The 12,377-nt window shown below is 38.3% G+C and overlaps 1 protein-coding gene across 3 annotated transcripts in view; it reads left to right on the top strand.

Annotated features, from left to right (window-relative positions):
• Positions 1-5,336, top strand: part of jak1 (Janus kinase 1) — a 59,728-nt gene extending 54,392 nt beyond the window's left edge. For all 3 annotated transcript variants that reach the window (XM_036570232.1, XM_036570231.1, XM_036570233.1), the window contains exons 22-24: positions 1,751-1,868; positions 3,382-3,492; positions 3,671-5,336. In XM_036570232.1, coding sequence (XP_036426125.1) covers positions 1,751-1,868; positions 3,382-3,492; positions 3,671-3,775 — 334 coding nt within the window. In that variant the 3' untranslated portion in view covers positions 3,776-5,336. The remainder of the gene's footprint in view (positions 1-1,750; positions 1,869-3,381; positions 3,493-3,670) is intronic.
• The last annotated feature ends 7,041 nt before the right edge of the window (positions 5,337-12,377 follow it).

The following is a 12,377-nucleotide window of genomic DNA, read 5'->3' as shown; positions in this document are numbered from 1 at the left end:
GTTGAATTACAAAACATTAATTACAGCGTGCTTTTTGCACTTTTTTAGCAGTTTTAGTCATAGCAACAGTACAGGGTTCACCAGTGAAGGATCAGATGAGTGCAATTTACAGAATGCTTTGTGAACAAGAACATCGAATAACCTGATTCGAATGAAAGGACAGTAAGCTTGGGTGATCAGGGCAGCCACAGCTTTTGAAAGAACTTCCTCACGTATGAAAGAGCTCTTTGGGTGGGACACCGCATTTGCATTCAGGCTCACGTAGCACTGCTGTGCAATAATCTGTAAATTTACTGAACGAGTGTCTGTGTTCAAATCACTGTCATTGATTTCAAAACTGTGCTGCAAAATAGGAGCAATACACTGGAAATACATTGAAATAGAAAAATGTCAGATGATCTGTTAGACTCACTGTGATGAGAACTCATCAGTGATGCTGCAGACCAGTGCACCCCGGATATACACTTCTGCGTTCTCTCAGAAAGATGTGAGCATTTTGGTGACGCCCCAGTGGTTTCATAGTTGTAAACAGCAATGCTAAAATTTGATAGCAGTTTACACATAACAGTAGCCACTTTAATTCCTGTCCATTTACAAAGCTGTACTTTTAGGTTTTCATATAAAGCTAGTGAACTCGTTTTGATTCTGATTTCTTTAGGAAACGATCGCTGCATTACTGAAGTGTTCTATCGGTGCTGTTATCACAAACACCAGACTGTTTTTTTTTTCACAACAATTGTATCAGCTGTGCACCAGTTGCTGAGTAATGACTTGCTTCATGCCACAGATAACAGTTACTGTTTTTACAGCACACACAAAAAAAACCAAAATGGACACATTAGAACTTCTAGAACATAATATTTGACCTGTAGCCCATTTGGTCACATTTTGAAGAATAGAGCAGCTGGACTACATCAAATCCCAAACCTGTTGTTGCCCCTAAGCAAGCTTGTCATTTGGTGGCTGTGATGGCAGAACAAATAAAAACGAACTAAAATTAGCCAGAAACAAATAGAATACAGTTCACCAAACAAGATGAGCTGTGAAAGCTACAGACTGGCTGGAACAAAACAACATTCAGGTTAACCTGGCAAGTATTGAAAAAGCTGAGCTGAACCTGACATTTCGACAGTTTTATGGATCCATCTGTAAAGCAAAAGGCTACTAGTTTTTGACAGGAAGATTTGTCAGTATTAAAGCACATTGATGCAGTGCTCTTGGCTTCTTTGCTTTGCTTTTTTCTTTGTTTTGTAGAACTATTAAAAAAATAAAACAAAAATAAATAAAAAGATGTTTTAACTATAAAGCACTCGAGCTCATGTTTATTGCAGATAACGTCTCGGTTGTGATGACGCACCTTTGGCTCGTACCTGCAACTGTGATTCATGATAACGCACTCCCTTTGGAGTTCTCCTGCTTACATGATTGTTTTGGGACAATTCAAACTGTTGCAATTTTTACATTGAAAAATAGCTTGTAAAATAAGCACATACTTCACTGACCGTTACTAAAATCTACTATAGTATCCCAAAATTAGTGCAGTTGTTGTGACATCTTCATTGTGATTAATGCATTTATAATGTAATATAATTACATTAGTAAATATATGTAGAAAATAGTCCACAGTTTCTTTTTTTTACAATTCTATAGACATATCATTGATTAGATGACAGTTTGGCTCGTGCTGTGTGAGCCATTTGTTTGTGTTTCTCACTAATATGTTGTCCCTCTCTCTCTCTGCATGGCTTAGGTACGCTCCAGAATGCTTAGTCCACTGTAAGTTCTACAGGGCGTCGGACGTCTGGTCATTTGGAGTCACCATGTATGAGCTCCTGACCTACTGTGATGGCTCATGCAGCCCCATGTCGGTGAGTAGCCTATGAAACCCCACTTACCCCAGTATGTGCTGGCAGTACATTCTGAGTGAATCACCGCTGCCAGCATTCTGCTCCTTTTTCTTTTTATTCAAACGAACTGTCCTTAAATGACTGTATGAGCTAAAATTAAGCCTCATGCCAGTCATTTAAAACACAGGCCCTGGCACTTTGCCTTTGCTTAGCAGACTAGACAAGAGCTAAAGCTGACCCATGTTGGAGTTCCTCCCCTCAGTAGTTATGTGTTCAGTAAATGGTGTTTTCAGGCTTTGGTAGAATGGTAGGTGTAAGAGTTATATAGAGATTTGATTGAACTTGGCCTTTCATTGAGTAGAACAGTGCTGTACTCTGCTCGGCTAATGAAAGAGCTCTTTGTTCAGACAGGCTGTGATAGAGGCTCAGTCTCTCTCTGGCAGATGGTGTCAGTCTGTGCCCATGGTGGCAGATGCCTTGCCCAAAGGCTGTGGGCACTGGTGCCAGATCAGTATACACTAGTCCCACACTATCCTCTGTGCCCCGACTGGAGGGACTATTGAGGGTATTATGGGATTTCTCAAATGAATACGGAGTAGAACTGAAGAACTGAGGGAGTACACCTCAAACATTCTGTGTATACTTCGGATTAACTTTCTTAAAATGTGTGCCTCATTACCACATGAATAAAACATCTGGAATAGTTTGTCTTGTTGGTAGCATTACAGTACTTGCAATACAGGGCTAGGCAAACGTCAGAGACCACCCTTCATTTTTTTAATTTCCAGTCAAAATGGCAATTAAATATGAGTTATTGATTATTCTTGAGATTTCTGAGGAGGTTGTAAGATAATCCACTTGCATAAGGATGGGGAGGGGAAGGTCAAAAGAAAACCAGTGAAAAAACAAAACTGAAAGTTTCCAAAACTGAAGTTTAAAATACTATTAAAAGATACAGAGAAAATGGAATTAACAACCAATCAATACCTAATAGACCACCAAAACTGTTAGCATCAGATAAACAGTACTTTCATCTTTGAGAGAGAGCAGAAAATCAAGATTCCATTCTTTCTTCAAATCTGTTTCTGTCCATCCAACTGTGAGAAGACAACTTAGCACTATGAGTCTGAAAGGATGTGTAGCTTTCAAGAAGCTGTTGTTGAGAAAAGGAACTAGAGAAAAAAGAAGAAAAAGAAAACAAATTCAAAGCAAGGAGTTGCTGTCGTTCTCAGAACAATGAACTGGCCACTTATTCCAGTCCTGCTTTTTTCCTGAAGTGGAAAAATGAATACCTTGTACTTAATGACAGTTTTTGACTGGAATTTTAAAAAAAATAAAGGTCTCTGACTTTTCCACAGTACTGTATGTTTTATTTATGTGGGAACGATGTACACATTTAATTCGCCTTTTTCAGTGCAGCTTTGTATTAAATGTCTCTCTGTGTGAGGTAGAAAAGTGAAAGCAGTTTTGGTAGAGGCAGTAGCATAGAGGCCCTGTTTAGCAGACTGTTAAACTTCTGCTCCACCCCCACCAGGTGTTCCTTAAGATGATTGGCCCGACCCATGGCCAGATGACTGTCACCCGATTGGTCAGAGTTTTGGAGGAGGGAAAGAGGCTGCCCAGGCCAGAGGGCTGTCCAGAGAAGGTAAAACATTTAGCAAACACAGAACTGACATAACACCGTGCTGAAATGCAGAGTTGTTGAAATAGACACAAAAAAACCTCTCAGGTGATTGTAAATTGCCTCGAGGCTGGGATGCTAGTTCACTGTCTAGGGTGCCGTCTCCTTGAGCTGCGTGTGACCGCTCTGTCTGTCCTTTCAGGTGTACACTTTAATGAAGAAGTGCTGGGAGAGCACACCTGACAAAAGGATAGACTTCAAAGGCCTGATCACTGCCTTTCAGCAGATGCTTGGCGACAGCCTGTAACCATGGAAATCCACTGTGCTGCATACTCCACCTGCCTTACTAGAGACAATGCGAGAGGTCGGCGCAATGAACTTTTTATAAAGAGAAAAGGAAAAAAGAATTCATGAAACATTTTCCACCGCTTGGTTCAGCAGGAACGGTCACATGATGTCTTCTTATATTCTTGTATTCATCCACTGTATTTCACCTTATTACCACATAGAGAGACCTCACTCCTGATTCTGGTGAACAGACAGCCTGCAGCTGAATAGCTGAGTGGTTAAATAGTCACTGGACTGCACTGAAGGAGGCAGCAGAGAGTCTTCTTGCTCTCCAAGTATGCAAATGGAGAACTACCACTTCATTCATTAAATGTTCATTAATCTGTTTCTCTTGTAAGCCTGAATGTCCTCTGTAAACCTAAAAAGATGGTGACTGCTCTTGATGTGTTCTAATACCAACTCATTTTACCGCACAACTACTCAAAGAGAAAGTCTGTGGAGGCGTTTCTTTCAGTGAGCAGTTACAGAGCTATCACAAGGACATTATTTGTTTCAGTGGTGTAAGTTTGGGTGATTGGTCATTTCATCTGTAGTGTAATGCAGCAGATCAACTTCTGGAAATGTGTTGCCACTCAGAAGAGTGTGACTTCACAGCTGAAAAAAGTGAAGCGTTAAACTGAGCTGATTCAAATGCCTCCATCATTTCCACATGAATAAAATATATTACATCAGCACAAATATTGCCAAATGTACGTAACCTGAAAGACAAAAATGTGTTGATAAATTTTATTTGTGTGCAAATTATGCACAAACTTCAATCAGCTAAATTCAGTCCATCTTTTTACTCGCTTAAAGGGGATTTTTCAAAGTTTCTGCGCAGTTTAACAGTTGCGATGTAAACAGTCATTCAGAATGGTTCATTGTAGAGAAGTCGCTAAGTTTCTCCAGAACAGAGCATTTCACATCAAACTCTGAATGACTTTGTTTACATCTTAACTATTTAATTCCCCTTTAAGAAAAGACATTTGCCAGATGTACCAGGAGATGATGGAACCTTGAGCAGTTATGTGAGTGAATGGACGATGTGTCTGCACCGAGAGTATTGGGACAAGCTGTGTGTGTGTGTGTATGTGTGAGAACACTGATGGAAAGGGACACTGAGCTGACCAGGTGCCCCTTCACAGAACAGTCTGGAACACCGTGGACAACTGCAGATGTACTGAATTACAGACTTTAACGCCACTTTGAGGACAGAATTCTGCCTCGCTCATGACATCGCTGTGCCCTCAACTTGTTTTATTCCTCTTCCACCCATTGACCATGAAAGACTGAAATGGACATGTACTATGGGATGTGGAAGTGTGTGATATAGATATGCAATGTGAGAGACATTAAATGCCTACAATAGGCACTAGAGGACAGTAGAGATTATAAAATGAAAGCTGTTATATCTAATAAGACATGTATTCTTGCTCAAGTCTGGCATAAACCTGAAATACCATTAGAAGTGTGGGAATAGCTGAGCCTAAATATTTTATCATTTTTATCTTCAGAAATTAAAAGCAATGTATCACACTGGGGATGGTATGTACTGTTACAGGAATGCTTGTACTATGTATTATTATTGTTACTCAACTATTTTGTTCGTTTCTGGGTAAAATTTCAGGGTCCTGGGTTTCCAATCACTGAGTAAAACCACATCAACAGGCTAATTAGGGTTGTTCACTACACAATGGTGTATTAATATTCAGTCTGTTCACTAGAGGAACTGATTTAACAGTTGTATACAGAGTGATTAGAAGCAGTGAGGAGACACAGTGGGCAGCACAGCTCTTTTTCTTTATTGCGGAATGTAAAACCATTTCTTTCTGCTCAAAATGAAAACTCCAAACTATTTTTTTCCTCAGAAGAATAAGACAGAAATTGTATCCAATAAGGAAAAAATGTACATAAATAGACAAATAAATACAATTACTTCTTTTCTTTACTACAATTTAAAACTCAAAAAGCCTGGAGCTCTGAAACAAGACCTACCAAAGTGATTTTTTTTTTTTTTTTACACAAGGGTAAAGGCATGCTTAAATTCCACTGTACCTAAAATAGCTTATTCACAGAAAGCAATATCAATATAGTTTGGATATAAAATATTGCAAAATCTGAATTCCAGGTCAGAAAAAAATGTACAAACTTTAAAATTAAAAACAAGTAGCAAAAATGTCTACAGAGCAAAAAAAGCGTTGATTCCCCTGCACCTTCAGACAGGTGAACATGTGCTTTCTAAGTCATGAAGAAACACTTCAGTATTGCAAAGCATCGCGATACAAGCATTTACACACGTTATAACGGCATTCAGAGGTCAAGGCGGTCATCCTGTTCTTAACTCACTCTTCTCAATGATCTGTGCACTTACTGAATTAGGTATTTTCGTTTTCTCTGACTCAGTTTCAAAATGATGAGGGCAGGATAATGTTAACGATCAACAAAACATGTTACCATGATAGCAACAAAGAGAAGAGGCACAGCAGAACTGCCCTCGCCCACTAATCAACAAACTCAAATCACTCAACTGGAATAATTAAGATGGGAGACAAAACGTGAATCACTCAGCCTTGTGCTAATAATAGTGACCCATTATAAGTGCCGTTTATGGACGCACTGTTAGAGAACGGTAACAGCAACAGGTAAGTTGGCAAGGCTGGACAGAGGTAACTGTAACTGTGCTTTAGTAATCCCTGCCGAGGGGAGATCAGCAGTGTTAGTGTTGGAAACCTGTCTGACCACTGGAGACGTGGAGGAAAAACACTGAGCTGAACATGGGGAAGCAGAAGATGAGCAGCCAAAAGCCGTACAGTACATCAGGCTAGACTTCTTAACAGCAGAGCTGTACAACATACTGTTTGCTGATTGTTATTCCAATATCGGCCATTCCAGTACTGATATCACAGAAGCCTGCAATATACAAATGAGACTCTAACCCGTCTAATCTGTCTATTCAGAGAATCCTGACTCGCCTAATGTTCCAGATGAGTTTCAGTGGGTGTTTTGGATCAATTATGGCATTCAATACAAGCCAAGACTACTAATTTTGGTCAAAATAATGCAGACCAATCACAAAAACTGTTCCATTAACTTCAATTCAAAATTAAGAATGTTTTTTTCCTTCTGTGAAGTTACCATTTTGGAGATATGAGGTTTTATCACGACAGTGACGACATGCATTATATTGCAGTATCTAGCAATATAACTAATCATTCCATGCCAGCTCACCAAGAGGACATTTTTTATTGCTTAAATGCTGCTCTTTTATGGCTCAGGAGACTTAACAGATTCTCCTAAGGAGAAATAGACAAGAAGTAGACATGAGACACAGGAGAGATAAAGGTGAGATTAGAGCTGCAGATAAAGACGGGCGTTATCTTGGCAAATCTGAGCACAATGTGAGACTTTATTGTCTCTACTAAAACTGAAGAGGAGACTTGTGAGATTACGGAGGTCTTTTGTTCAGGAGAAATATCTGAGGCACAGCAGACTTCAGCAAGAGTCTCCTAGAAGAAACTACAGAGATGTTAGGGACATAAAGATCTCTATTTTGTTTTTCCTTTCCTACGGGACGTCAGGGTTTGTCTGGTGACATCACGGGTTTCCATGAAAAATATTCAAGCGAAAAGTTCAATTTAACTCATGAAACCATGAAAAAATTCAATGCTGTAATCCAACTCTTACTTTTTTAGTTATGATTTTTTAAGTTTACTCCATCACTGTAAATTACATCTCATGTTGAATTTCCACTGCTTACAGAATGACTAAATTGAAATATTAACTGGGTATGAATACAAGACTGAGAATAATAATTTCATTTTAAATCAACTGGTTTCCATAACAGGCTAATTTATTGGAAGAAGTACTTTTGTATTTCCGATTTTGCAGTATTTCATTTCTGAAGTTTTATATTTTTACATTTTTTGTAAAATTGAGGTTTTATGTGATATTTCCATATTTCTACTAAACATATGAATGATTTATTTCTGCATGTAGCTACATTGAGTTTAAAATGGCCTCACAATTAAAAATTGGCATTTTATTGGCAAGACAGGATGCAACAACAGGACTGCAAGAAACAAATATCTTACCTATCAGAAAAGGATTACAGATCTTCTGATTATGAAGGTTCATTTGGAAATTGAGTGTTTTCTATTTACAGTTTTACTAACTGTTTATGGTCAAATACATAATGCTCAAAAAGCAGGACCATCTGTATTTTTATATGTTAATCAGACATAACTGTTCTTACTTAGGAAAAAGTTAGAATAAAATAAGACTATGAATAGAATTAGTACCTTTTGTGAAAATAAAGAGCCAAAAAGGCCAATTCCAAAGATGAAATACTGCACATAAAAAGCACATCATCCAATAAATGAACCTGCTGAAATGTATTATTTAAAGTAAAATATTATTCTATGTGTTGTATTTGAAGTGTTCCATTCCAAAATCCTGTATATTGCAGCTGGTGTATAATAGAAAATTACGTTTGTATTACTCTAATAAAGATGGTATTAATTATAATATTGCATTAACATTTCTTGTATGTGTAAAGTTCACTCCCATAAAAAGAGAACATTTTCTAAGTGGTCTATAATGCATTTTGGAATGAAACCCTTCATGTATACCCAGTTATTATTTCACTTCAGTCATTCTATAAGCAGTTAAACTCGGTATTTCAGAGACAGTTCAGAGCCTGAACTTTAAAAAATCGTAACTAAGTAACCAAAAGGAGCACAGATTTAAAATCCTGTCTGGTTGCATGAGTTAAAAGTTACTGCTTGATTGTCATGGAAACCCGTGATGGTCCCTAAGTGAGCTGGCGTGGAGTGACACTCATGGTATTTTGTCATAAGGGTGTAAAGAGCTACATACTAATTCAGTATACCCCTATACACCCCTGAAAAGAAGTGATCCCTGGTTAGCTGTGACAGTCACTTTGACACACATTAGAAACACACACGTACACACACACTCTTCTTGGAGCTCTCCTAATGTCCATAATGAGTAGAGAGTGTGTGTGTAATCATCCCTGGCAGGCCTCAGCACTGCTATAATCCTTCAGCCTGGCTCGTAGAACTCGCAATGGTGCAAGATTACAGTGATCTGAACTGCACTGCTTCTCTCACACATACCAAAGAGAATGGCTTTCAGAGTGGGCAAAGGAAGCTGAGCTAGTCTGATACAATCACTGAGTAGAGTAGAAAGCAAAACGCACACACGTACATGCACACGCGCACACAGCCTTATTATTTATAAGTGGCTGAATAAAGCAAGAAACACAGCCTGTACACGCTGTACAATGACAAAAACGCGCTCCCGCCTCGGAAACAGAAACCACAGACGCTTCTGAGCGTCGCCTTCCGAAGACAATCTACTGGTCTACTGGTGGACTGTGTCCAGCCAGTAAGCTATACACACGAGAAGAGCTATGGCTTTGAGCCGTTCAAACACACGGTTAAATATCATTTACAAAAAAATACAAACAAAAAAACACTTTGATTAGAATGCTCCCACTAAAGAAGCAACTGTAAATATAATAAGCACTTAGTCCCATTCTGCGTATTATTAGTACAGTCATATGATACAGTAATGCCACACAAATACTGCCTTAAACAGACCATTAAGGGATTAGAGGGAGAGCAAGTAAAGTACACAATAACAGAGCACTAATAGCCATATAGCGGCATTGTGCTGAGATTATTACTGGCAGGGTGTTCAAATGAAAACTGCTTTCCAGCATTCCAGCTCCACAGATTACTGTTAATCTGCAGGGCCACACTGACCCATTACACACATTACATCCTTCCAGCAGCATTGCACTGTTATTAGAATTGACCGGTCAATGCTTTACCCACAAATGGCCCCCTTTCATAGCCACTGGTGCAAGAATGAGCTTTACACAATGCTGAAAAATCACATTCAATCCATCTTTGTTTAGAATGGATACTTAACACTGAGTTTAGAGTTTATCATGCTACGCTACCGAACTGGACAGTGTAGTAGCTAAAGGCATCTAGTTAGACTGGAAATTACATGATAAAAAAACAACATCCGGTCCATCCTAAGTGCAATCTTTCACAAGTCAAAAACCACCTTCAATTATTTCATTTCCAGTCAAAATGGACCTTAAGTACAAGTTTAAAAAGAAATTACACAGAAGCCTCAACAACTAAATATATTTTTTCAGTAATTAGTGCGTCCACTCTTTGCCTTCATTACAGACTCATTTCTTTTGAGGAGATTCAGCTTTCAGCAACATTTTCCACACCTCCGAAGTTCAGTCTTAGAAGATGGTTGCATTTTCTGCCTTTTACACTCCAAATATACCCAAACACATCCAGTGATGTTGAGATTCTGGACTCCGGGGTGGTCAGTATATTGTTCTGAAAACACCAGCAGTGTCTGATTTGCACATTTTTTTGTTTATTTCCTTTTTTTTTCAGTAAAGGCTTCTTGACAGCTGCACATTCTTCCAGACTTGTTAAGAAACACCTGTGGATGTTTTCAGATATGAAGCAAGAGTGGAGCTTGATGAACACTTTAAGTACTGTTTATCTATTGGTCAGTTTCAGTGGTCCACCAGGTCTTTGGTTAGGATTGTCATTTTCTCTACAAATTTAAATACTTTTTAACCACTGTTTTTCCCCTTATTTTCCTCTGCTTTCTCTATGCAAGTGGATTATCTTGTATCTAATCTCCTCAGACGTTTTGACTGGAAATGAGGTAAATGAAGGGTGTGGTCTCTGACTTTTGCACAGTGCTGTAAAAAATAACTACTGTTTGAAATCAATAACACTCTTTACATTTACAAATTTTGACAACATTTTAGTAAAATTTGTATATTTTGCTTCATTCACTCTCCACTACAACTCTACATTAGGTTGAATGGCATTTTTGCCAACATTCAGTAAATCTTGTTAACTGTTGCTATAAAAGAAGGTATTTGTGGGTGGTGCACAGGCTGGTCAATTGGTACAACGAGCAATATTACTATTGCTGAGTAAAAGAATGGCAGACGAGTTGCACTGAGTAAATCTTCCAAAAGATTTTCAGATTTCCACCTCAAAGAGATGAAAAATGTTATCTTCCCTAGAATAAGTTTTCAGAGAGACGAGTGGCGTACACACCCACTCGTGCCTGAAAAGAGTGACCACAGAGTGTGTCCATCAGCAGAGAGAAGACGACCCATTACACATTATTGCCTTTAGCCTTTGCTATGGCCAGTCTGAGTGGCTAAGTGCATTAGTTAACAGACTCATTCTGCCTTAAGGCTCCTGCAGTAGAATGGCTGATCTTTCCTACAGTTACAGCACTATGTACAGAGCTATAGATACACACTCACACACACATACATACAAAATGTACATTTACACATCTTTGTAAGTTAACAGGGCCTTGTGTATACATCTGTGTGTAAACAGGGTTGTCTATTTGGCCCTTGTGTTAAAGGAAGACTCCAGCATGTTTCAAGTTATCTGCTGCTCCTATAGCATACAGTCGACTACCACAGGCAGTCAATTTGATGTGTTTACCTGTGCTTAGTAAAAGAACAGAAAAGCAGCTGCCCACTGGCTTGTATTATAATTGTATTGAGTCAATACTTTTCTGTTCTTTTTCAAGCACAAGGAAAAGTGTTAAACTGGCTGGGTGGGGAGGGGGGTTTGTATGAACATTGAGTTTTTTGGCTTAATTTCCACAAAGGTTATTTTACATGCACAGCAATAAGAATATCAAAAACAACAGCATATAAAATATTACAGCTGACATAATAAGATAACACCTTTTCATCTGGTAATTTTGATTATAATTTAATGTGATCTTTGTGAAATAAATTAACATAAAAAGTGCACTTCAATAAAAGTTGTGGTTGTAGTATTTTTTCACTGTCGAAACAAAACCCATCACCATTTTTGTTGTGTTTCATTTTTTGATACAATTTGAGAACTCCAGCTGTCCTCTACATTGTGTGAAAATATCATCTTGAATGGGCCAATTGAAACACTCCAAAACTGCTTGGAATATAATCTCTTAACTTTAACTTACATTACAAGTTATGAATGTTTTTCATTTTAATTTGGTCACAAAACTTTTAATTTAGTAATCTAGTAATGAAGAACGGAATTACAAACATCTGTTTTGTCTGAAACCTGATGCTGTGGTGTGTGTTCCTAAAACACACAGGCAATGTTTGTACAGGCATGACATCAGGCTGCAGCACAGAGAGTGTTTAACCAGCGCAGCTCAACAGCTGTGTTTCTAGAACAATCTCATATTGTATAATACATGTGGCGTTAATGTAGGATATCACATCTCATTAAAAGATAAAAGAGTGGTAAATGAGTTTTTACTGTTATAGAAGGCTGTTACTGCGGTAACTTGGTTAACCGTCAATGGCCACAGGCAAAACTTTTGTCTGTGCTAGTCGACTGCATGACAGATACTGCAGACAGAGGTTAACTGAAACATGCTGGAAAATGTCTTTAATGAAACCACTCAGAGTGAAGTTTATGTATTTACAGAATATTTGTACACTACAGATTGTTACAGATTATTCTACACTAAACCAAATGTGTTAGTAA

This window comes from Colossoma macropomum, unplaced genomic scaffold (assembly GCF_904425465.1).
Source record: "Colossoma macropomum unplaced genomic scaffold, Colossoma_macropomum, whole genome shotgun sequence".
NCBI lineage: Eukaryota > Metazoa > Chordata > Actinopteri > Characiformes > Serrasalmidae > Colossoma > Colossoma macropomum.
The sequence above is the reverse complement of the archived record's forward strand: the minus strand, read 5'-3'. Positions and strand labels throughout refer to the sequence as shown.